At 37.2% G+C, this 26,681-nt stretch overlaps 5 protein-coding genes across 5 annotated transcripts; all 5 read left to right on the forward strand.

Moving 5' to 3' along the window:
* Positions 1-333: 333 nt before the first annotated feature.
* Positions 334-3,623, forward strand: LOC132857387 (protocadherin beta-15-like). The gene is made up of 2 exons (XM_060887346.1): positions 334-2,753; positions 3,530-3,623. Exons 1-2 carry the CDS (start codon positions 334-336, stop codon positions 3,621-3,623), a joined length of 2,514 nt encoding a protein of 837 aa, XP_060743329.1.
* A 118-nt stretch (positions 3,624-3,741) lies between these two features.
* On the forward strand, positions 3,742-6,156 carry LOC132857389 (protocadherin alpha-8-like). The gene has a single exon (XM_060887348.1). The coding sequence runs from the start codon at positions 3,742-3,744 to the stop codon at positions 6,154-6,156; it is 2,415 nt and encodes an 804-aa protein (XP_060743331.1).
* Positions 6,157-12,242: 6,086 nt separating this feature from the next.
* On the forward strand, positions 12,243-14,699 carry LOC132857390 (protocadherin alpha-2-like). Its single transcript, XM_060887349.1, has one exon. The coding sequence runs from the start codon at positions 12,252-12,254 to the stop codon at positions 14,697-14,699; it is 2,448 nt and encodes an 815-aa protein (XP_060743332.1). The 5' UTR covers positions 12,243-12,251.
* A 757-nt stretch (positions 14,700-15,456) lies between these two features.
* On the forward strand, positions 15,457-17,865 carry LOC132857037 (protocadherin alpha-3-like). The gene has a single exon (XM_060886994.1). It carries the CDS (start codon positions 15,457-15,459, stop codon positions 17,863-17,865), a length of 2,409 nt encoding a protein of 802 aa, XP_060742977.1.
* Positions 17,866-23,217: 5,352 nt separating this feature from the next.
* LOC132857057 (protocadherin alpha-3-like) lies at positions 23,218-25,605 on the forward strand. The gene has a single exon (XM_060887016.1). It carries the CDS (start codon positions 23,230-23,232, stop codon positions 25,603-25,605), a length of 2,376 nt encoding a protein of 791 aa, XP_060742999.1. The 5' UTR covers positions 23,218-23,229.
* Positions 25,606-26,681: the final 1,076 nt, after the last annotated feature.

Consider the following 26,681-nt stretch of genomic DNA (forward strand, 5'->3'; position numbering starts at 1 on the left):
TGATGATCTTTCCTTAGTGGACCTATGGCTAGATAGCATATGATTGGTTTGCCAGTACAGCCGCCGGTATGGTTGTATTCTTCACAACAGGCCATTGGGTGTCAGTACTACATCGTGATCCTTTGCTAATGTCAGACCCTGCCCATCCACAGTTTTTCCCTGCATGGCGTTTGAAAGACTGCCGTGAGACGACGATAAACTGGTTAAAATATAAAAAATACATCTTAATATGATGTGGGAAATTAATTCCGTCATATTCTAGTTTGAAGAATATGCTCATGACGTGATTGTATCGTCGGCGATTTGCTTGTTCTGTAAAGGCGATTGTTCGTGATGGATAACAACACACAAAGGCGCAGATGGGATTACTCCTGGATTGTTCTTCGAATTTCTTTGCTAATGTGCCTTGGGGACATGATTACGGCCCAGATAAGGTACGCTATTCCGGAAGAATTGAAAGAAGGCTCTATTGTAGGGAATGTCGCTAAGGATTTAGGTCTTGATATTAATACACTGGTGGACAGACGGCTGCGTATTGTATCCGGTTCTGACAGTGCTCTTTTCCACTTAAACAATAACAATGGCGTTTTGTACACCCATAAAAAAATCGACAGAGAGGAAATATGTTCGGGAAATAACCCTTGCGTAATAAATTTGAAAATAGTGGTTGAAAATCCACTTGAAATTCATTACATAGGCGTGGAAATTACAGATATAAATGACCACTCTCCTATGTTCACGGAAAAAGAGAAACGTCTTGAAATAGCGGAATCAACTGTTCCAAATACCCGTTTTCAGCTGAAAGCTGCTAGCGACCCCGATACTGGAGAGAATTCTGTTCGTTTATACAAATTAAGCCAAAACGACCATTTTGATGTGGAAATAAGAGACTGGGGAGAAGATAGGCTTCCGTTTTTGGTTTTACAGAAATCACTCGATCGCGAGCGAAGAGCTGAGCATAATTTAATCTTAACTGCATTCGATGGAGGAAGCCCGCTTAGGTCAGGTACACTCAACATAACAATTATTGTCCTTGATGTTAATGACAATCGTCCTATATTTAGTCAAGACGTATACACGACAACACTGAAAGAAAACGCACCTATTGGAACTTTGGTGTTGACATTGCAGGCAAATGATAATGACGAAGGTGTAAATGGAGAAGTGCATTTTGTTTTTGGAGGAGGCCAAAACCAAAACTCGTTTGATATTTTCGTATTAGATAAAGCAACGGGTGAAATTCGAATAAAAGACGAAGTAGATTTTGAAAAGACTAACATTTACAAATTAGATATTCAAGCTTCAGACGGTGGGCAGCCTCCATTGACCACTGATTGCAGAATTATTATAAAGATAGAAGATGAAAATGACAATCAACCATACATAGAGATAACTTCATTGTCCAGTATAGTTCCAGAGGATACCAGACCTGGAACTGTAATATCGCTAATTAGTTTTAGTGATAGAGACACTGGTGTAAATGGGAAAGTTGAGTGTGCTGTATCGGACATTGTACCATTTGAATTAAAGCCATCAGTTCAGGAGAACATGTATTCGCTAGTGATTAAAGAACAACTGGACCGAGAGCTAGTTTCATATTATGATATAACAATTACTGCCACAGACCTAGGAAAGCCTCCCTTATTCTCCACTAAAACACTGAGAGTGCAAATTTCAGATGTAAACGATAACAAGCCAGTATTTCCACAAAATCCGGTTGAACTATATATATTTGAAAATAATTTTCCAGGTGCTTCAATATTAAGTATTAGTGCAACTGATAGGGATGTAAACGAAAATGCTTTAATATCATATAATATTCTTAGAGGCAGGGATAAAAATAACGACATATCATCATTTCTCAACATTCATTCGGAAACAGGAGTTATTCAAGCTCTAAAATCCTTTGACTTTGAAACAACAAAAACTTTCCAGTTTCATGTGCTTGCTACAGATTCAGGAAGTCCATCACTAAGCAGCAACGTCACGGTGAATGTGTTCATTTTGGATCAGAACGACAACATTCCAGTGATCTTATATCCAGTCAGCACTAACAGTTCTGCTGATGGTATGGAGGATATTCCCCGCAATGTGAATGCGGGACATTTGGTGACTAAAGTGAGAGCCTATGACGCAGATATCGGATACAACGGCTGGTTATTATTTTCACTGTATGAAGTGAGTGACCACAGTCTCTTTGGTTTGGACCGTTATACAGGACAGATAAGGACCCTCCGCCCTTTCACAGAAACAGACGAAACTGAACATAAACTGGTCATACTGGTCAAAGACAATGGCAACGTTTCACTTTCAGCGACAGCAACTGTGATTATTAAACTTGTTGAACCCAAAGAGGCTATTGCTGTGTCCGATGTTAAAAACACAGTAAGTGACATGGAGGAAAGTAACGTGACATTTTATTTGATCATTACCTTGGGATCAGTTTCATTTCTTTTTATCATCAGTATAATCGTGCTGATTGCAATGCAGTGCTCCAAATCTACAGACTATTCCTCCAAATATTTACAAGATACAAATTATGATGGGACATTGTGTCACAGCATCCAATACAGATCTGGGGATAAACGTTACATGTTAGTTGGACCCAGAATGAGTATTGGTTCTACTATAGTTCCAGGCAGTAATGCAAATACCCTTGTTGTATCAGATCGCAGGGGAGGAACTTCTGATGAGGTAAGACAGAAATGGTTTATATTTATATATATAAAACGTTTGTATTCTAATTTTATAAGGCTTCCTGTGCAGCCGTTCTTTTCATACATACATACATACATACACACTGTACTTTAACGTTATATATTGTATATTAATATTTGCTGGTACCGTTGTTAGAGAGCTCTCCATGGCGCTGAAATAAAACTTCATTATTAGAGGTTTTAAAAGTCTTTTGAATAACGCTTATTGTTACTGAACAATTGTTACTTATGATGAAATTATTAAAATATTTATTTTAGACCAGTGAGATTTTGTTAAATCACATACATTTAGCTTTGTGAATTATAATCCTGAAAAAAAAAAAAAAATATTTAACGCGTTTGAAAGAATTTTGTTTTCTTTTTCCTCAGACGCATTTAATAATTTTGTTCAGGATTATCATTCACAAAACCTGAGGAAATACCACCAGATAATAATAATAATAATAATAATAATAATAATAATAATAATAATAATAATAATAATAATCATAATACATGAATACATTTTTAGTGCATTAACTACTATTATAAGTTTTTTTATTATAAATTTTTTCTAGATACATATCCAGCATTAGTTCTGATTTAAAAAGTGTATAACAACTATAAAGCTGTTATTTTTTACAACGTCTTTTTGCATGACTTTTTTTTGCAAGACACTAGTGTTGTATCTTTAGAGAATTGTTTTCTCGTTATTAGATTGGAATCAAAAGAATGGTAAAAAAAAAAAAATAAAAAATAAAAAAAAATGAGCTTTTGCCTTGGGTAGACCTCAAGGTGTCACTAATGCATAAGGAACCTTAACGGATTTACAGGCCTGGCTTGGTTGATTTGCGTCAGGCAGAAGCAAATCCACGTAAACCTGCTGACTGTTGTATGATTTTGAAGATGGCGATTATCTCAGACTAAAGCAGTTTTATAGAATGAAGAAAGGACAGAACTTAAGATTTGGTCTTTGAGAAGGCCGTTTACTAAAAAAGAAAACTACATCCATTGGATTTGTTTTATTGAAGATTCATCTTTGGCGATGGAAGGTAGAAGACAAAGGCACAAAAGGCAGACATACTGGATGTCGCTTTGCGTTTCTTTGCTGATGTGCTTTACAGAAATTGTGTCTGCCCAGATACGGTACTCTACTCCAGAAGAGGTAAAATCTGGATCGGTTGTAGGAAATATTGCTAAAGATTTGGGTTTTGATGTAAGTACATTGTTAGACAGGCGACTTCGTTTGGTTTCTGGTTCTAATGACGCCCTTTTTTATTTAAATCCGAACAATGGGGTTTTGTCCATTCGTGAGAAAATAGACAGAGAGGAGATATGTGATGGGACCAGTTCTTGTTCGATTAATCTAAAACTCATTGTGGACAAGCCCCTAGAAATTCATTACGTTGAAGTTGACGTTACCGACGTAAATGATCATTCGCCGAGTTTTAATGATGAAGAACAGCTTATTGAAATATATGAATCCACAATGCCCGGTGAGGAATTTCAGCTGCAACCTGCACGCGACCCTGATTCTGGTGTAAATACGGTTCGTTTTTATAAATTAAGCCAAAGTGACAATTTCGAACTTGTTCTTCGAGAAAATGGAGGAGAAGGACAAATACCAATTTTAAAATTACGCAAGTCATTGGATAGGGAGCAGCAAAAAAGGCATAATTTGATGCTTACCGCCATGGATAGCGGAACCCCAACACGATCAGGGAGCATAAACATTTCAGTGATAGTTCTAGATGAAAATGATAACAGACCAATATTCAGCCAGGAACTTTATTCTGTTACAATAGAAGAAAATGCTCAGGTTGGGGCTCTTGTTTTCAGAGTCAATGCCACTGATTTGGACGAAGGCTTAAATGGAAACATAACATTTTCATTTGTGAAAAATCTTGACAAAAAGGTGTATAATACTTTCGAATTAGACAGAAACACAGGCAACCTTACCGTAAAAAGCGAGGTAGATTTCGAGACTACTGACACCTTTAGGGCTATTATTACAGCGTCAGATAAAGGACAACCACCAAAGACAAGTAACTGTAGAGTTGTTATAAAAGTAACTGATGTAAATGATAACAAACCTGAGATAGATATTACGTCTTTGTCTGACGTGGTCCCAGAAAGTTCAAAAATAGGAACTATAATTTCCGTTATAAGTGTAACTGACAAAGACTCTGGTGTAAATGGAAAAATCGTTTGTAGCACATTAGGCAATGTACCTTTTGAGCTGAAGCCGTCATTTAAAGAAAATATGTATTCCTTAGTGATCAGTGAACGACTAGATCGAGAGCGTATATCATATTACGAAATAACAATAAGAGCTACAGATTTGGGACACCCGCCCCTATCTTCAATGAAAACGTTTGGCGTCCAAATATCAGATGTAAACGACAACAGCCCAGAATTCCCAGAGAATCCTCTTGAGTTATATCTACTTGAGAACAACTTCCCGGGTGCATCCATATTTTCTGTTAGCGCTTCGGACAAGGACGAGAATGAAAATGCTGCGATTACTTACCAAATTATTAAAGGAGGAGAACGAAATATTGCATCTTTTCTTAATATCAACTCTGAAACAGGAGTTATTCACGCACTAAAGAGTTTTGATTATGAAGTAACTAAAACGTTCCAGTTCAACGTGCTCGCTACAGACTCTGGAACTCCGCCACAAAGCAGCAACGTTACAGTGAATGTGTTCATTCTGGATCAGAACGACAACGTTCCTGTGATCCTGTATCCAGTCAGCACTAACGGTTCTGCTAGAAGTGTGGAGGAGATTCCACGCAATATGAACGCAGGGCATTTGGTGACTAAAGTGAGAGCCTATGACGCGGATATTGGATACAACGGCTGGTTATTATTTTCTTTGCAGGAAGTGAGTGACCACAGTCTCTTTGGTTTAGATCGCTATACAGGACAAATTAGGATTCTTCGCTCATTCACAGAAACAGACGAGGCAGAACACAAACTGGTTATATTGGTCAAAGACAACGGTAACGTGTCGCTTTCAGCTACAGCGACTATGATCATTAAACTTGTCGAACCCAAAGAAGCTTTTGCTGCGTCCGATGTTAAAAACGCAGTTAACGACGTGGAAGAAAATAACGTGACATTTTATTTGATCATTACCTTGGGATCGGTTTCATTTCTATTTATTATCAGTATTATTGTGCTGATTGTAATGCAGTGCTCCAAATCTACAGACTATTCATCCAAATATTTACAAGAGACAAATTACGATGGGACATTGTGTCACAGCATCCAGTACAGGTCCGGAGATAAACGCTACATGTTAGTTGGACCCAGAATGAGTATCGGTTCTACCATAGTTCCGGGCAGTAATGGAAACACTTTAGTGGTACCTGACCGCAGGAAGAGAGCGTCTATGGAGGTAAGCGTTGTTGTTTTTGTTGATGATGATGATGTTGTTGTTGCTTTATGTTTATGAAAGCTGAAGTAATGGAAATGTCCGTTCTGGGCCATCTTTGGGATGAGGTTTCTGACGTGTTTAGAAATTAGCTTATTGTTTTGCAATTTTGCAATAATAGCTGCCAGGCTTTTCAAAGTATTTACAAAACTTTATATAATACTGTAAAAAAAAGTTTTAGGAGAAGATGTGAAGAAATGCTGTAAAGAAAGATTTTTGGTTTCAAAAATATAGATTTTAGTTGTTTCTCTTTACGGGTGTACAACATGCAAAGTGAGGAATGGGAAAAAATCAAAATCAAATTGGTGTGACTTCCTTTTGGTTCAAACCAGCATCACTTATTACACTTGCACACTTTGTACCATTGCAGAAAGTCAGGGATTTTGCAAGTTAAGAGACAGGTGTATGATTAACCAATAATCCCAAGATGGTGCTAATTATCATCACTTTCATAGGTTTGTTGAAACTCATTAATTTAAAAAGAAACAGTTGTGTAGAAGGCTTAAAACTGTGTCAAGAACAGCCAAACTCTGCAATTAAAGCAAGGTTGAGGAAGAAAGTTTTATGTCACAGGTCACACAGCATGGCAAGACTGAGCACAGCAACAAGACATAGATATAATGCATCAGCATCTCTCTGTGGGAAACATTTCTTGGCAGACTAGGGTTTCAAGATGTGCTGTATGAAAATGTGCTGCATTCAATGTGCTGCATGAAAAAACAATGTTGAGGACAGTAGATACTGTGATCCGCACCTGCATCTGAATGATTAGCAAAAATTTTAAATAACTGGCTGTAGCGTGAGGCAGGTTGTTTACCAAATGCTGGAGAGCAGTACAATAATGAGTGTCTGCAGGCAACAATGAAGCTTAGTGGAGGTTTCTTGCATGTTTGGGGTTGAATTTCTGCAAATGGAGTGTGAGGTTTGCATAGGATTAGTGGTCTTCTCAATGCTGAAAAATACAGGAAGGTTATTATCTTCCATGCAATACTATCAGGGAGGCATCTGTTTGGCCCCAATTTTTTATTTTGTGGCAGGACAATGACCCCAAACATACAGCCACTGTCAGAATACAAGGACCTGAGGCAGTCTACATTCTCATAAGATCTGTGGTTAGTCATTAGTTCTCCAAGATGTTTGGAACAACCAAGCTCCTTCAAAAACTGTGTGCAAGTGTACCTAGTATAACTTATGCTGTTTTACATGCAAAGAATGGTCGAAGGGGGGGCACGGTGGCTTAGTGGTTAGCACGTTCACCTCACAATTCCAGGGTTGGGGGTTCGATTCCTGCCTCCGCCTTGTGTGTGTGGAGTTTGCATGTTCTCCCCGTGCCTCTGGGGTTTCCTCCGGGTGCTCCGGTTTCCTCCCCTGGTCCAAAGACATGCATGGTAGGTTGATTGGCATCTCTGGAAAATTGTCCGTAGTGTGTGATTGCGTGAGTGAATGAGAGTGTGTGTGTCCTGCGATGGGTTGGCACTCCGTCCAGGGTGTATCCTGCCTTGACGCCCAATGATGCCTGAGATAGGCACAGGCTCTCCGTGACCCGAGGTAGTTTGGATAAGTGGTAGAAAATGAGTGAGTGAGAATGATCAAAATTAATATTGATTTGATTTGGATTTCTCTTCTGTTCATTTTTTTGAGTATCTTTTTCATTTTACACACCTGCTTGGAACGTTTGCACACACTGTAAACCCAAACCCAATTGCAACCCAAAAACGAGTTGCCTTAATTTTTTTAAGTTCATGAACTTAAAAACCCATTTCTGTCAGAAGTTAAATATTTGGATTACTTTCTACACAAACCTTTTGATAACAGTTAAACTAAAGTTCTTATTCAAGTCAACTGAAATATTTTCAGTTCCAGTGACTTAAAATGTTCTTTCCCCAATCCCATGGCATGAAGTTAACTCAACTTAAAGAAAATAAGTACACAAAGAAGCACCTTTATGTTAAATGAACTCAATATTTATTATTCTCTTCTGTCATTTTTTAAATTACACATAAGTCAAACCCTTTGACTTACTAAACTTAAAACCATGCGACTCAAAACTTAAATTTTTTGTGGCAACTCATTGCACTGAATCAGTGTAACACTGAATCAGTGATTTCTTGCCTTTTAAATATTAGCAGCACGGTGTTAAATGGCAACGACATACAGATAAATAAAACTAATATATATATATATGTAAATAAATAAAATGCAAATGCAAGTCCAATAGGCTGAAGGTGAATAGGACTGCAAATTAGTGCACAATCTCACTTTCAGTGATGACAGATTTTCACTTGCTGAAAGTGAACTGGACTTGTGTCATTATTCCTGATGACTGTGAGGGACAGACTACACATGAATCATTGACAATAATAATAATAATAATAATAATAATAATAATAATAATAATAATAATAATAATAATAATAAAAAAAAAATCAAACACATGGTTACAAATACCAAAGTTGCTGAGAGAAAAACATGGATGTCTCAAAATTTTTTGTGCCTCAACGCTGACAAGACAGAGGTCTTGCTTACTGGCACCCCTCACCAGCTTCACAAAGCTGGTTCACTGTTTCTAAATGTACAGTAGATGGCTCTGTTCTGGAAGTACAAACCAAATTAAAAAATCTAGGAGAAATCTTTGATTCAAGTTTGTCTTTTGACCCTCAAGTTCGGCATACTGTAAAGAACTCATTTTTTCATCTCAGAAATATCGCTACACTTCACCCTATGTTATCCCGTTCAGTGACTGAAAGGCTTATTAATACTTTTGTGTTCTCCCGCATTGACTATTGCAATGCATTTCTGGCTGGGGTTCCTATATCCACACTTAATAAACTGCAGTGTGTGCAAAATTCAGCTGCTAGGATCCTGTCCCTCAAGTCCTTGCACTGGCTTCCGGTCAGGTTCAGAGTAGATTTTAAAGTCCTCAAGCTTACATACAAGGCACTGCATGGTCTTGCCCCCCAGTATCTGTTTGCACTTTTAACTTTATACACACCCAAGCATTACTTACGCTCCTCACAAGCAGGACTATTGGTAGTCCCACAGACACGGCTGCGTTCTGTAGGGGATAGGGCTTTTTCACCGTACTCACCTAGACTTTGGAATGCACTCCCTCCTCACATCAGAGATGCAGAGAACTTTAGTACTTTTAAATCTCTTTTAAAAACTCATTTTTTTAAAGGTAGTCTTTTTTTGACTACTTTATTTTTGTGTGTGTGGGTATTTATGTGTATGTATTACTTGTTTTACATTGTGTGTTTTGTATTCTCATTTGCTTTTTTATGTAAAGCGCCTTGAGAAGCTACTTTAAAGGTGCTATATAAAAATAAATGTATTATTATTATTATTATTATTATTATTATTATTATTATTATTATTATTATTATTATTGTTATTATTGTTATTATTCTTATTCTTATTCTTATTATTATTACATAAAGGTGTAAAAAACAGAGGTAAATAATAACAGATCAACTGTTTTCAAATCACACAAACTATATGGTTGCAGTCTGAACAGGTAAAGTAAAAAAGTTTGTATTAATATGAACCGTTTACCTAATGTGGTACTGTCAATTATTCAAAAATACTTACTGTGCAGGTCCTGAAAAACCCAGAGACTTCCTCACGTAGATACACAGGAAGGGCATGAAGAACAGTGGTACGCTTGGTGTGTATAAATTCCTATAACAATAAAAATAGAACTGTGCATAACTGAACTGTACATTTTAAACAGACAGATATACAAAAATAACTTTAAAGCATCTTTAATGCAATCAAACAAAAACCAGAAACAAAGTTGACAAACTGTAGTGTTTGGGCTCATTAGAAACTTTCCTCTTCCAATACAAAATTCAACCAATAAAATGTAACATGTATTTGAACAGTACAATCTTTACCTGTTCATCATGTATTTTTAAGATTTTAGCCAAATCTTCTGCTGTCTTTCCAGTTCTGGATGCCTTCTGTCTGAACAAGGTCATCAATCGAGGAAGATGTTGTTCAAGCTCAGAGTAGAATGTGTTGGGCAGATTCTGGTTTCTAATCCGTTGAAACTCTGCATACACCTACATTTTTAAACAGACAAGACAGAACCATATTTATAGATAAAATTGGTAAACCTACTACCACCCCATTAAGCAGAAAAGAGCCTATATAAAGTAAATAAACACAACTACACAGAATGTGGTGTATGTTATCAGCAAACAAATAACAGAAAAAGTGCTACTACACACTACCTCAGACTCCATTTTAAGAGCAGGCCAGAGTTCCATGAGCTCTTTCAGTGGTGGACATATCTTCACATCTGTGTCTGGAAATTCTTGACACAAAACACTACTAACTTCAGAAATACTAGCTTGACTATCCTCACTGACAATGTCACTTCGAAAGTCTGATTAAAGACTTGGTGTACTCTACTTTTATGAGAATTGAATGAAGAGTACACATTTGTACTATAGTTACAACCTTTATATGGACAGGCCACTGTTTCATGATTTTTAAATGCTTTCTAAGACGTCAGAAGAGAAGAGAATCAGAAAATCTATGCTGAAATGGGCATAAAGGGCATTTACATAAACAGTTTTCCACTTTGCCACAGTCCATTTTAAATGAGCCTTGGCACAGAGAAAATGGCTGCGCTTCTGGATCATGTTTAGATATGGCTTCTTTTTTGACCTATAGAGTTTTAGCCAGCAACGGCAAATGGCACGGTGGATTGTGTTCACCGACAATTTTTCTGGAAGTATTCCTGAGCCCATGTTGTGATTTCCATTACAGTAGCATTCCTGTATGTGATGCAGTGCCGTCTAAGGGCCTGAGATCATGGGCATCCAGTATGGTTTTCCGGCCTTGACCTACGCACAGAGATTGTTCCAGATTCTCTGAAGCTTTGGATGATATTATGCACTGTAGATGATGATAACTTCAAACTCTTTGCAATTTTTCTCTGAGAAACTCCTTTCTGATATTGCTCCACTATTTTTCGCCGCAGCATTGGGAGAATTGGTGATCCTCTGCCCATCTTGACTTCTGAGAGACACTGCCTCTCTGAGAGGCTCTTTTTATACCAATTGTGTTGCCAATTGACCAAATAATTTGCAAATTGGTCCTCCAGCTGTTCCTTATATGTACATTTTTTCTGGCCTCTTATTGCTACCTGTCCCAACTTTTTTGGAATGTGTAGCTCTCATGAAATCCAAAATGAGCCAATATTCGGCATGACATTTCAAAATGTCTCACTTTCAACATTTGATATGTTATCTATATTCTACTGTGAATAAAATATAAGTTTATGAGATTTGTAAATTATTGAATTCCTTTTTTATTCACAATTTGTTCAGTGTCCCAACTTTTTTGGAATCGGGTTTGTAAAATCATGACCATGGAATACAACTAACACTGTTTTCATAGTAATGTGTTTGTTTCATATGATGTGTAGAGGTAGATAATTGTATATTAATGTTTTATGTTATAAATGTCTACATGCATGCATGTCTACATATATATGTGTATATATATATATATATATATATATATATATATATATATATATATATATATATATATATATATATATATATATATATATATTCCATATATTTTTCTTTTACAATTAACTTAATTTCTATGATTATGTATGATTGTGCACGAGAATTGTATATGAACTTGAATCTTATACATAGATTGTAGTGTATGAACACAAAATTGGCTTTAGGTGTCAGATATCTTATATCCCAGATTTCACAAATCCCCTTTATGAAACTCAATATCTTATTGGGACGATCCTTTGCCCAGTGATTATTCTGTTCACTATTGTGGGAAGATGTTTTAAAGATTACAGTTTAGTAATGACAGATTAATTCAATGGCCAGATGAGGTCAGTGTTACACAGGGACAGAGAAATTCCCGCCCACTGGTATAAGTGCATGTTTTGTTCAATATACAAGGACACTTGGGCTTAACTGGCACGAGAGCTGCTTTATTATTTTTACAAGTCAGTTGTGCTGATAACACACCGAATGGATTATAACGGACAGATAATTATCTACTGTAACCTAATATAACAAAAAAATATATATATATATATATTTTACGACCAAAACCGTTTCAGGGAATCATCCATGATGGATAAAGGCAAACAATGGCGTATATGGCACTGCTGTTGGATTGCGCTACCCATTTCTTTGCTGCTGTGCTACGGGAAACAGGTTTGTGCTCAGATAAGGTACTCTATTCCAGAGGAGGTGAAAGTGGAAACCATTATAGGAAACATTGCAAAGGATTTGCATCTGGATGTAAATACATTGGTACACAGAGGATTTCGTATCGTTTCTGGACCTAAGGACGGTCTTTTCCAAGTAAACCAGAACAATGGCGTCTTGAACGTACATAAAAAAATCGACAGAGAGGAGGTATGTGACAGCACCAATCCCTGTGTATTTAACCTTAAAATCGCAGTTGACAGCCCACTAGAAATTCATTATGTGGTAGTAGAAATTACTGATATAAATGACAACGCACCTAGATTTCCAGATAAGCAGCAAAGAGTAGAGATCGCCGAGAGCACAATACCGGGGGCGCGTTTTCAACTACAAAGTGCGCGCGATCCAGACATCGGCGTATATTCTGTGCGCTCTTACAAATTAAGCAAAAACGAACATTTCGACTTGGAAATAAAGGATAGGGAAGACGAAAAGGTACCCTTCCTGGTATTACAGAAGGCATTAGATAGGGAGCGTAGAGCTGAACACGAACTGACTCTGACAGCGGTGGATGGAGGAAATCCATCAAGCTCTGGAATATTAAATGTCACTGTCACTGTTCTCGATATCAACGACAATCGTCCAGTCTTCAGTCAAGAGGTTTACACGGTTCATTTACAGGAAAATGTTCCAATAGGTACTATAGTGTTGCAAGTAAACGCAACAGATCTAGATGAAGGTTCAAACGGAGAGATCTTATACTATCTTGGTAGCAACTTAAATCGTAACATATATGACGTCTTTTATTTGGATTCAGTTTCAGGTGAAATACGCGTAAAAGGGGAAATAGACTTTGAAAGCACTGATGTGCACAGATTAGATGTTTTGGCTTCTGATAAAGGCACACCTCCGATGACTGTCAATTGCAGGGTAACTGTAAAAATTTTAGATGTGAATGACAACACTCCTGAAATAGAAGTTACATCACTTTCGAATATAGTGCCTGAAGATTCCAAACCGGGAACGGTTATTTCTTTAATCAGTGTTTTAGACAAAGACTCTGGTCTGAATGGGAAAGTTATATGTTCTTTGCCACCAAACATACCTTTTGAACTAAAACCGTCTGTGCAGGAAAACATGTACTCTTTAATCATAAACTCGTATCTGGACAGAGAGGAGATTTCTCATTACGACATTACTTTAACAGCCACAGACCTTGGTCAACCTAATCTAACTGAACAAAAAAGTTTGTATGTCCAAATATCCGATGTCAATGATAATAGACCAGAGTTTCCTCGAAATCCCATAGAATTGTATCTAATGGAAAATAACACCCCAGGTGCTTCTATATTTTCTGTCACCGCATCAGACAAAGACATAAATGAAAATGCAGCTGTCTCGTATAGCATTCTTAGAAGAGATGGTACAAACAACAACATGCAATCATTTCTAAATATCAACTCTGAAACCGGAGCGATTCACGCACTAATGAGTTTTGATTATGAAGTAGCTAAAACTTTCCAGTTTCACGTGCTCGCTATAGATTCTGGAACTCCGTCACTAAGCAGCAACGTTACAGTGAATGTGTTCATTCTGGATCAGAACGACAACGTTCCAGTGATCCTGTATCCAGTCAGCGTTAACGGTTCTGCTGAAGGTGCCGAGGAGATTCCCCGCAATGTCAACGCAGGACATTTGGTGACTAAAGTGAGAGCCTATGACGCGGATATTGGATACAACGGCTGGTTATTATTTTCGTTGCAGGAAGTGAGTGACCACAGTCTTTTTGGTTTAGATCGCTATACAGGACAGATAAGGACCCTTCGCTCATTCACAGGAACAGACGAGGCTGAACATAAACTGGTTGTAATGGTCAAAGACAACGGTAACGTGTCGCTTTCAGCAACAGCGACTATAATCATCAAACTTATTGAACCCAAAGAGGCTATTGCTGCGTCCGATGTTAAAAACGCAGTAAGCGACGTGGAAGAAAATAACGTCACATTTTATTTGATCATTACCTTGGGATCAGTTTCATTTCTATTTATTATCAGTATTATTGTGCTGATTGTAATGCAGTGCTCCAAATCTACAAACTATTCATCCAAATATTTACAAGATACAAATTATGATGGGACACTGTGTCACAGCATCCAGTACAGATCTGGAGATAAACGCTACATGTTGGTCGGACCCAGAATGAGTATCGGATCTACTTTAGTTCCAGGAAGTTATGGAAATACCTTAGTTGTTCCAGATCGCAGGAGGAGAACTTCAGACGAGGTGAGATTCAAGCCAATTCGATTCAATTCAATTTTATCTTTGAAATACACACGGCACATGTCTTCAAATGCCACAAATGTCTAAATATTCAAAGCTTTATTTTTTAAAGGCACACAGAAGTTTAATAGTGTAGGTTTTTGTCTTGCCCATAGCATAACGGACAAACTATAGAATCTGCCTTAGTCATTGATTGTCCTAGATATTAAGTGAACGCAGAGGCAGCACGTTAAAACCTTTTTCCCTTATTTGGAGACCTTATTTATTTCATTAATAATTATGTGTACAAAACCAGTAACTAATTAACTAACTAACTTACAAACAACAGTGAGAATAATGACAGAAACAGTAAAGAAATACAGATTTCTCCCGTTATGTTATTAAATTAATAACATGAATTACAGTGCTTTAAAGATTTGGCAGAAAGAATACCAAATATTTAATGTATCATGTACATTATATATAATTTATCGTGATCAGGCTCAGGTTATAAAACTGTTGGTAGTGTTTTATCTGGTTGTCTGATTATTTAATTGTTCACGTTGGAGACTTTCTAGTTCCTCACTGATAAATCCATAGGGGTCAGTGTAACATAAGGACAGAGAGAAGATATGTAGTCCTGCCCATTCCTGTCTTTTGTGCAGGTCCGTTTTCTTCTCTATCATCGAAGACACCAGTTTCCATTTCGTGTAAAAGGGGAGCTGCTTTTTTTTTTTTTTTTAAGAAATTCACTCTTCTTAACATCTTCAGTTTTGGATTTTATGAACTGCGTGTGTATGACTTATAATTGCGCAGAAATATTACATTGTTCCAATCAAATATCGATTTAAAAAGACTGCCCAAGATGGATAAAGGCGAACAAAGGCGCAAATGGGAGTACTGCTGGATTGCTATATGTGTCACTTTGCTGTTCTTTTTCGGTACGCAAGTTTCTGCTCAGATAAAATTCCATATTCCAGAGGAAGTAAAAGAGGGCTCGGTTGTGGGAAATATTGCGAAGGATTTGAGTCTTGATGTCAGTACTTTAGTGGACAGACGGTTCCGCATTGTTTCTGGAACAAACGGGGCTTTTTTTCAGGTAAATCAGAACAACGGTGTCCTTTCTGTCCTTAACAAAATCGACAGAGAGGAGGTATGTGACGGTGTTGCTTCATGCATCCTAAATTTAAAAACCGCCTTGGACAATCCTCTAGAGATTCATTATGTTGCTGTAGAAATCGCCGATGTTAATGATCATAGCCCATGGTTTCCTGAGAAAGAACAGCAGTTTGAAATCGCTGAAAACACTTTAACTGGAGCACGCTTCGAGCTCCAGAGCGCCCGTGATCCAGACATCGGCACTAATTCTATTCGCACATACGCGCTATCAAAAAATAACTATTTTGGCTTGGAAATGAGAGATAATACAGAAGAGGAGAAAACTCCCTTTCTAGTTTTACACAAGGCTTTAGACAGAGAGCAAAACGGAAAACATAATTTAATTTTGACCGCAGTGGATGGAGGAACTCCTCCAAGATCAGGTACATTAAACATTACTGTTACAGTCCTCGATATCAATGACAACCGTCCAATATGCAGTAAAGATGTTTATTATGTTACACTGAGAGAAAACACACCCGTAGGCACATCGGTAGTGCGTGTTAATGCGACTGATTTAGATGACGGCTTTAATGGCGATATAATGTACAGCTTTAGTAAAACTATTCGACGAAAAGTGCATGACACATTTACCCTAGATGGTATTACCGGTGAAATAAAAATTAAAGAACCTATTGACTTTGAAGAGAATGAGGTATATAGATTAAACATACAGGCCTCCGATAAAGGGCAGCCGCCAATGACAACTGATTGTAGAGTGATTATAAAGATTACTGACGAAAATGACAATTTTCCAGATATAGAGCTGACATCACTTTCTAACGTGATACCCGAAGATTCACAACCTGGCACCGTTGTTTCTTTAATTAGCGTCACTGATAAAGACATGGGAGTTAATGGTAAAGTTATATGTACTGTCTCCAATGATGTACCCTTTGAGCTAAAACCTTCCGTTCAGGAAAACATGTACTCATTAGCTACTAAACAACTTTTAGACCGAGAGATTGTTTCACAATACGACATCATAATAAAAGCCACTGATTTAGGTCAGCCTTCAAAGTCCACAATCAAAACGTTGACTGTTCAAGTTTCAGATTTTAATGATAATTTTCCGGAATTTACCCAAAATCCTTTGGAACTGTATTTGTTGGAAAATAACGTCCCCGGTGCTGCAATATTCTCCGTCACTGCGTCTGACAGTGATATAAATGAAAATGCGGCTATATCTTACCAAATCCTTAGAAACACAGATCAATTAGGATCGATTATTTCACAGAGTCGTACAATAAAGAATGATTTGGCAACATTCTTAAATGTGAATCCCGAAACAGGCATTATTAGCGCATTAAAGAGTTTTGATTTTGAAACAATAAAAACGTTTCAGTTCCACGTACTTGCTACAGATTCTGGTACTCCATCACTAAGCAGCAACGTCACAGTGAATGTGTTCATTCTGGATCAGAACGACAACGTTCCTGTGATATTATATCCAGTCAGCGCTAACGGTTCTGCTGAAGGTGTGGAGGAGATTCCCCGCAATGTCAACGCAGGACATTTAGTGACTAAAGTGAGAGCATATGACGCGGATATTGGATACAACGGCTGGTTATTATTTTCACTGCAGGAAGTGAGTGACCACAGTCTTTTTGGTTTGGACCGTTATACAGGACAGATAAGGACCCTTCGCTCATTCACTGAAACAGATGATGCTGAACATAAACTGATCATACTGGTCAAAGATAATGGAAACGTTTCACTTTCAGCCACAGCAACAGTGATTATTAAACTTGTTGAGCCCAAAGAAGCTATTGCTGTTTCCGATGTTAAAAACACAGTAACGGACTTGGAAGAAAATAGCGTGACCTTTTATTTGATCATTACCTTGTGCTCGGTTTCATTTCTTTTTATCATCAGTATAATCGTGCTAATTGTAATGCAGTGCTCCAAATCTACAGACTATTCCTCCAAATATTTACAAGACACAAAATACGACGGGACACTGTGTCACAGCATCCAGTACAGATCTGGAGATAAGAGCTACATGTTAGTTGGACCCAGAATGAGTATCGGTTCTGATATACATCCGGCCAGTAATCGGAATACTCTATTGGTACCAGATCGCAGGAGTAGGCCTTCTAATGCGGTAAGGCTATAAACTATATTTAAACATCTTTACATTATATTTATTAACACTATGGTCTGTGACTGATATATGTGGTTCTCAAGTCAACTTATTAAAATTTGGCCTGACAGTACTTCAAAAAGTTCAGTCTTTTTTAGAACATCCAATAATTTCCCACACACAGAACACAAGCATTAAAGTTAAATGTCATAAATGGTCAAACTCGCACAACTGTGGACAAGTTTCCACAGAAATGGCTTCAGCAAAACTGGACTAATATAGCATTTTCTCCTCTACTATTAAACTAAAGTTTACTATTAGAAAACACTATGAAATGCTAGAGTTTTACTATGTATACCTTTCTTCCTTACATTCATAAGTTTGATGGATTCATGTCTTTAAACACATTATTGGACTTTTGCCATTAAACTACAAATACATAATATACTGTAGTTATAATGGGCAGAAACCAATCAATGAAAGATTTATCGTATATACAGTATAGACTCTGTCTGGTTGTATAAAGTTTATAAAAAGGCAAAGAATCAGGCAATCACAAACTGATTTATATAAATTATCAAAATGGTTCAGTTATATCACTACTGAAATGCTAGAAGCAAGAATTTGAAAAGATGCTCTAAATGTCTTTGTTGTTAATTGGGTGGTTGTGAATAGAATTTCTGTGGACTGAAACAAAATGGGTCATGTGACTGGGATTGTAGTCTATTTGGCTGAAGATTCAGAGAAGATTTTGTTGATTCATAACATTTCAGCAGCTAAAACTATGCCCATATTGCCCATACAGTACATTCAACTGTATTGATGATGCTGGGTTCTTTTCTGTCTTGCATTTCTAAATTGAAAATAAACTTCCTGTATATAATATATATTAATGGTAAATCATTCATTAATAGATATATGAAAACATTCCGTTTCACTTATTTTGGTGTGGAAAAGGGAGTCAGATGGATCTTTTTTATAATTCTTTACTGGTGTACTTTACACATTTCCCCTCATGAATTTGATACAGCTATAGGATTTTGGCTCCCACCTATAATGTATTTACATTTACCTTTACATTTATGGCATCTGGCAGACATCCTTATCCCAATAGTGATTTGAAGTCTCTATCAGTGAGTACCTCAACACTGGTTCACTAGGTTACAGAGTAAGGATACCATCAGCGTAAAACTCAGTTAGGAGAAATGATAAAACTATTAAATATATAAAATAAATAAAGGAAAAATAAGCCCTAGTTTAAGTGTTTCAGAAAGAGGTAGGTCTTCAGTGAGCTAATAGATCTGAGGGAGCATGGTGCAATGTGAGGAGTGATAAAAGCTTTAAGGCCAGAGGGCCAGAGGCATTTTTGAATTTTCTGACGAGCATCAGGATTTTGAATCTGATGTTTGCAGCTACTGGAAGCCAGTGGAGGGGGCATTCTGGATTATTTGCAGGGATAAAATTGCATTTTATATAGGGGTGGACCTCTTAGGGGTGGACCTCTGACAACAGAGAGTTGCAATAATCCTAACTCAAAATGACAAGAGACTTAACCTGCACATGAGAAGCCTGTGAGGATAAAAATGGTTGAATCCTTCTGATGTTGTAGATCAGAAAAAGATATAAGCATGTCAAATACACATATGTGTGTGGCCACTTCCAACTCCACCACCATCATCAAGTTTGCTGACGACACTGTTGTTGTGGGCATGATCTCCAACAACAACGAGACGGCCTACCTACAGGAGACTAAAAATCTGGAGAGATGGTGCCAGGAGAACAATCTTCTCCTGAACATCAGCAAGACTAAGGAGTTGATAGTCGACTTCAGCACAAAGCAGGAGCGGTCATACCAACTGCTAATAATCAACACAGAGAGAGTGGAGAGTTTCCGGTACCTAGGTGTTCACATCACACAGGACCTGTCCTGGTCCTCTAACATCAACACCCTGGTGAAGAAGGCCCGGCAGCATCTGTACCATCTTAGATGCTTAAAGGACTTCAAACTACCCTCTCAGGTGCTAAAGACTTTTTATGCCGGCACCATTGGGAGCGTAGAAGTACTGAGTTGAGTACTTCCTGGTTCGGGAACAGCACCATGCAGGACAGGTGAGCTCTCCAGAGGGTGGTGCGGTCAGCTGAATGTACCATCCACACCGAGCTCCCTGACCTGCAGGACATCTGCAGCACGTGGTGCCGGACTAGGGCCAGGAAGATTGTAAAGGACTTCAGCCATCCCAACAATGGACTCTTTTCTTTGTTGCGTTCAGGGAAACGCTTCCGCTCCTTGAAAGCAAAGACAGAGAGAATGAGGAGAAGCTTCTTCTCGCAGGCCATTCGGAGTCTAAATCAGGAAACACCCAGGATCTAGTACTGGACCTCTCTCTCCATCTACACTGTTTTTATGCACACCTTTTTTGCACTGACACTTTAATTCTGGACTGTCACTTTAACTTTGGACTTGCACAGCACAGTGCCACTTTATACACTTTATACAGACCATACTGTACTGTACAAAGACACTTTAAGGACAATCATTAAAACCATACGTTTTTATGTATATACATTATTTTTTCACATATTTTCATATTTTATATAGTTTTTATAGTTTATACTTTTTATTTATCTATCTTCTTTTGGTTTTTATTTTTTATCCCAAATTGCATTCCTTTTAAGCTTGAATACCGGACAGATGCAAAAAGCATTTCACTGCATGTCGTACTCTGTATGTATGTGTATGTGACAAATAAAATTTGATTTGATTTGATTTAAAATAAGCAATATGAGAGGAAAAGGACAGTTGATTGTCCATGGTTACCCCAAGGTTGCTTAAATGGAGATCAGAGAGTTGTGAAGGGATATCACAAGATCTTGATTCAGGGATGAATCACCTGGAATGGCTAGCAGTTTGGGTTTTGCTTGGATTGAGTTTCTACTGATGAGCTATCATCCATGATGACATGTCTGCCAGAGATCTAAGCAGATTCCCTCCATTTTACCCAATTTACCTTCCATTTAGGATGGAAACCATTCCGATGCTGTTCCACAAATTCAAAGACTCCTGAGTATGGACAAGACACTCTTTTTTTACTGTATCAAATGCTGCCAAAAAATCAAGGAGGATGAGGACAGATGACAGCCTAGTTGATCTAGGAGCATGTAGTTTCTCTGTGACAGCCAAAGGTTCAGTCTCTGTGTAATGTATTGCTTTACAAGTTCTGCAAGAGATAGACAAGCAGTTGATTATAAACAACGCATTCAAGAATTTTGAACACCGGCGGTGTAATGTAGGCAAAGTCAGGGACAGAAGTGAAGGTTTGGCAGATTTTCTCATTATTCTCATTGAAAACAGAGGCAAAGTCTTTAGCAGTCCAGGAAGATGAAGCAGGTGAAACTAGGGGGTCAATTAATGAAGAGATGTTATGGAGCTTACTTGTGCAAGAGCTCCAAGCTTTTTATTCTAGAAGGCAGTGCACTGTGTCAACATTCTCTCTGCTGATCTTAACTCTTTCAGATGGCTGTGCATAGACATTTTGCTTTGAATTACTGTACAAGACAAAGATCTATGCTCTTTCAGTGAAGTGGAATCATGCATATATAGTTTTAGGAATATGTTGTTATCAATATTATAGATACTAATGCAAATAACATATTTTTACCAAGCTTTGTTGCATGTCAGCAGTCTGGAATGTGGAAAGAAATGGGAGCTAAGGCGGATAAGAGCAGTATGATAATCCAGATCATGTAATGGCAAGTAATTAAATTGGGAGAAGGAGATTGTGAACTTCAGGGCTGCAAATGTCACTTAGCTTTTAGGAACGAGAAAAAGCTTGTGGATCTCAGAAAAAGAGCAATGCATCAACAATGGAAATAATAGCTTCTAATTAGACGCACAAGCTTAAGTATGAGAAATATGTAAAGCAGAGTAACAAAAGCATACTCTCTTTTAAGATGAATGAACACTTTTAGGTATTTGACAGCATTTTTGCCATAATATTTGCATTTGACAATAAAGAATAATAATAATAAAATAGTAAAATAATGTCATAATAATGGCTGTTTGAATAATTCTTTTAGTAGTGTTATTTGTAGAAATGCTCTGGTGATGTAGCTTCCCTAAATTGTTTTACTTGTGTTTTTAATTACTGTTTTTTTTTTTATCATTAACAGTTTCATTGTATTAAATTGTGTAATGTAGCAATCAATCTTTAAGACAAATGTCCAAACTGAAACTGTTTTTTTCTGTCCTAAGGAGTGGTATGCTAGTTTACCAGTACAGTTTGCCATAAGCATACAATAGGTTTTTGCTAACTTAGTAGTCTCTATAAAATAGCTTATGTTATAAATAAATGTATAATGAAATAGATTGTTTTGCTTACTGCATTACCATATTTTGCATATATCAGAACTAAATAAGAAATGAAGAAATAAAAAACACCTCCTAAAGTTTTTGCCTTTAAAGTTTTTTTCAATTTATTTCACTTTTTCATTCATCTTTGAAATTACCTGTGATTTGTATGATTGTGTGACTTTTTTTCTACTTAAAATAAAATTTAAAATCTATAGAAAAATTAGGTTGCAACTAAGATAATTTGGGATGTCACAACTCCAGTTCTGTGCATATTTATGAGTATCAGTATAATGTTTGGAATTTTGTGTTGTCATCTGTGAAACAACTTGGTGAACAGCTTTAGATAAAGTACATAAAATAAAATTCAGCAAGTTCTGTGGCTTAATATCCAAGGTTTCTTTTAGGTAATTAAAACATTTAAAAAAAAGGTTCACAGTAATTTGTGGAGTCAATTAACTTTTCCTTTTTTGTTAATATGGTGTCGCATGTGAATCACAGACATTTTTACAATAAATATCTGATCAAATTAAATTTTCTTATAGTATGTATCTTTCAAACAACCTGGGCTAAGCATTCCATTTATTGTGTTAAGAAATTACACATAGTTAGTAAGGTAATAGACAGCCAACCTGACTGTTTTTTATAACATCCAGTGTTTATCCAGGGCAGCCACATGACCCATGAGTATATACTAGATATGGTAAAAGAGCATATTCAAGAAAACAATATTTATACTTTAGAAATAGTAAAAAAAAAAAATATCATAAGAATAGCATCAGTGCGTGAGCTACTGTAAAGCCACTTGGTGTCAGTGTTGAAAGCTGTATGTTCATATCTAAGTCCTACCTTAAATGGTGACGTGTGTTCTGTGAATCTTCGACTGAGAAACAAGAGGACGGTGAAAGCTGAACAAATGTCGGTTACAAAAGGAGGTGTACTCTTTTAAAGAGCGTTTTCTTTTTTGTGATACATGTGGCTGTCAGAGGCTACTGCAGCCACTAAACACCGGGATTTACCTTTGCTTATGGATTTTTTTTGGTAAATCAATGACAATGGAAAAATCCGGACAAAGGAGAAGACTGGCGCACTGGCAAATTGCTTTGTGTGCTTATTTGCTGATGTGCTTTGCGGACAGAGTTTCAACTCACATAAGGTATTCTGTGGCAGAGGAGGTGAATGATGGATCCATTGTCGGAAATCTTGCTAAAGATTTGGGTCTTGATGTGAATACTTTAGTGGCCCGGCGTTTCCGTATTGTTTCTGGATCTAATGACGCTCTTTTCCGGCTTAATCAGAAAAATGGTGTCTTGTACGTTCATGCAACGATCGACAGAGAACAAATATGTGAGGGCAATAATCCCTGCGTAATAGATCTCAAAGTTGTAGTGGAAAACCCATTGGAGGTTCATTACGTGGGAGTAGACATTACTGATGTAAATGACCACGTTCCTTCTTTTCCAGATAAGCAACAAAGGTTAGAGATTGCGGAGAGCACTTTACCGGGTGCGCGTTTTCAGCTCCAAAGTGCGCGTGATCCAGATATCGGGATAAACTCAGTTCAGGCGTATAAAATTAGCCAAAATGAACATTTCGATTTGGAGATAAGGGACAGGGGCGACGAAAAGGTTCCATTCCTGGTTTTACAAAGAGCGCTGGATAGAGAGCGTAAATCTGAGCACGAACTGACAGTAACGGCAGTGGATGGTGGAAATCCACCAAAGGCAGGATCTTTAAATGTCACAGTTACTGTTCTTGATATCAATGACAATCGTCCAGTCTTCAGTCAAGAGGTTTACACGGTACATTTACAGGAAAACTCTCCAATAGGAACCATAGTAATAAAGGTGAGCGCAACCGATCTGGACGATGGTTTAAATGGAGAAGTCATTTACTCCCTTAGTAATAAATTAATACGTAAAGTTTATGATGTATTTGATTTGGACGAAACATCGGGTGAAATTAGGGTAAAAGGCAAAATAGACTTTGAAAACACCGATGTGTACAGATTAGATGTTTTAGCCTCTGATAAAGGCACACCTCCAATGACTGTCGATTGCAGGGTGATTGTGAAAATTTTAGATGTGAATGATAACGCTCCTGAAATAGAAATTATGTCACTTTTTGATTCAGTGCCTGAAGACTCCAAGCCAGGAACCGTTATTTCACTAATTAGCATTTTAGACAAAGACGCTGGTGTAAATGGAAAGGTTTTATGTACTTTGTCCCAGGACATTCCTTTTGAATTAAAACCATCCGTAAAGGACAATATGTACTCTTTAATCACAAATTCGCGTTTAGATAGAGAAAAGACCTCCGGTTATGACATAACATTAACTGCATCAGACTTGGGCCAGCCTCGTCAAACTGCACAGAGAACCCTAAGTGTGCAGGTGTCAGACGTGAATGATAATAGTCCAGAGTTTTCTCAAAATCCTATTGAAATATATCTAATGGAAAATAACACCCCCGGTGCCTCTATTTTTTCCGTAACTGCATCAGATAGGGACCTTAAAGAAAATGCAATAATCTTATACAGCATTCTTCGAGGAGATGATGCAAAGAACAACATACCTGTATTCCTAAGTATAAATTCTGAAACGGGAGTTATTCACGCGCTAAAAAGTTTTGATTATGAAGTAGCCAAGACCTTTCAGTTCCTTGTGCTCGCTAGAGATTCTGGAACTCCGTCACTAAGCAGCAACGTGACAGTGAAAGTGTTCATTCTGGATCAAAACGATAACGTTCCAGTGATTTTTCATCCAGTCAGCGCTAACGGTTCTGCTGAAGGTGTGGAGGAGATTCCCCGCAATGTCAACGCAGGACATTTAGTGACTAAAGTGAGAGCCTATGACGCGGATATTGGATACAACGGCTGGTTATTATTTTCACTGCAGGAAGTGAGTGACCACAGTCTCTTTGGGATGGACCGCTATACAGGACAGATAAGGACCCTTCGCCCTTTCACAGAAACAGATGAGGCTGAACACAAACTGATCATACTTGTCAAAGACAACGGAAACGTTTCGCTTTCAGCAACAGCGACTGTGATTATTAAACTTGTTGAGCCTAAAGAGACTTTTGCCGCATCTGATGTGCAAAGTACTGTAAATCACGTAGAGGAAAATAACATTACATTTTATTTGACTATTACCCTGGGCTCTGTTTCAGTGCTTTTTGTTTTCAGTATAATTGTGTTAATAATAATGCAGTGCTCAAAATCTACAGACTATTCCTCCAAGTATTTACCTGAGACAAATTACGATGGGACACTGTGTCACAGCATCCAGTACAGATCCGGAGATAAACGCTACATGTTAGTTGGACCAAGAACAAGTATCGGTTCTACTATAGTTCCAAGTAGCAATGTGAATACTCTAGTTGCACAAGATCGTGGGAGAATGTCTGTGGAGGTAAGACTTTAAAATGTGGAACATGGTATATGGTACATGTGGAAAATGGATATAGGTAAAACCGTAAATTATCACGGTTCTTATTAAAAGTTCACAAACATAGACAATATCTACATATTGTCTTCATTTAACTTTATTTGAGCCGAGATGGATGGGGATGACATCTGAATGATGTCATCTCGGGAAAACATGCAGCCAACAATGCGTAAAGTGATAATGGGACTCAACAACTTTAAAAAAAATGCAAGTCTGTATCCCCAAACCAATCAGGCTAAATTTACATGTTACAGAGAACAAATACATTAACATTAGTATCAGCGATTGTTCGATGCTCTAGTGTAGCTAACTTTTAGAACAGATGATAAAATATAAATAAAAACAACAATGTGCACAATGCAACTTACAACATAAACCTCCACACTGCATATATATATATACTGCATGTATATATATAAACGTATAAATGTTATGTTTGATCTAATACTACTGTTTACTACTAGTACTACTACTACTACTACTACTGCTACTATTTCTACTAATTGTACTCTTCTTCTACTGCTACTCTAATGATACTGCATTTTAAGAATTTACTACAATGATTAATTTAAATGGTGAATCTCAGTTTTATTATGGTAGAGTTTTTAAAATTTAAGAAACGCCCCTGAAATAATAATAATAATAATAATAATAATAATAATAATAATAATAATAATAATACACATTTATAAAAAAAAAATCTGAAAAGCATGTTTGGTGTCTGAAATCTGCTTTTTCATTTTGTAATGTTGCTATGAGACCAATATTGCTTCCACTAAATCAATATCACACACACCTTAGTGATAATGAATGAATAATAATCATTAACAGTGTGCTTTCTGATACTGTATTGAGTTATAAGTTGTGATCCATGGATGAAAAGTGAAATCTTTAGTAGAAGAAATTTAAATGATGTTTTTGCATATTTATGATTTAGAATAATTTGTTCTGTCTTTCTCTCAGTTCAAACATGCCCTGAATGTGGCATAATTTATGTTACTTATTAGCACCCCTACTATCGAAGCTATAGCTCCAGAAAACAATGGAGGACA

The sequence above is a fragment of the Tachysurus vachellii genome, chromosome 14, assembly GCF_030014155.1.
Source record: "Tachysurus vachellii isolate PV-2020 chromosome 14, HZAU_Pvac_v1, whole genome shotgun sequence".
In the NCBI taxonomy this organism is placed as follows: Eukaryota; Metazoa; Chordata; class Actinopteri; order Siluriformes; family Bagridae; genus Tachysurus; species Tachysurus vachellii.

What these genes read in the sequence shown, in the direction of transcription:
- LOC132857057 (XM_060887016.1), top strand. Translation starts at nt 23,230, where the DNA reads ATGACAATGGAAAAATCCGGACAAAGGAGAAGACTGGCGCACTGGCAA.
- LOC132857387 (XM_060887346.1), top strand. Translation starts at nt 334, where the DNA reads ATGGATAACAACACACAAAGGCGCAGATGGGATTACTCCTGGATTGTT. An exon ending in TTGTATTCTAATTTTATAAG is followed by an intron (nt 2,754 to 3,529) that starts GCTTCCTGTGCA and finishes ACGGATTTACAG; the next exon opens with GCCTGGCTTGGTTGATTTGC.
- LOC132857389 (XM_060887348.1), top strand. Translation starts at nt 3,742, where the DNA reads ATGGAAGGTAGAAGACAAAGGCACAAAAGGCAGACATACTGGATGTCG.
- LOC132857390 (XM_060887349.1), top strand. Translation starts at nt 12,252, where the DNA reads ATGATGGATAAAGGCAAACAATGGCGTATATGGCACTGCTGTTGGATT.
- LOC132857037 (XM_060886994.1), top strand. Translation starts at nt 15,457, where the DNA reads ATGGATAAAGGCGAACAAAGGCGCAAATGGGAGTACTGCTGGATTGCT.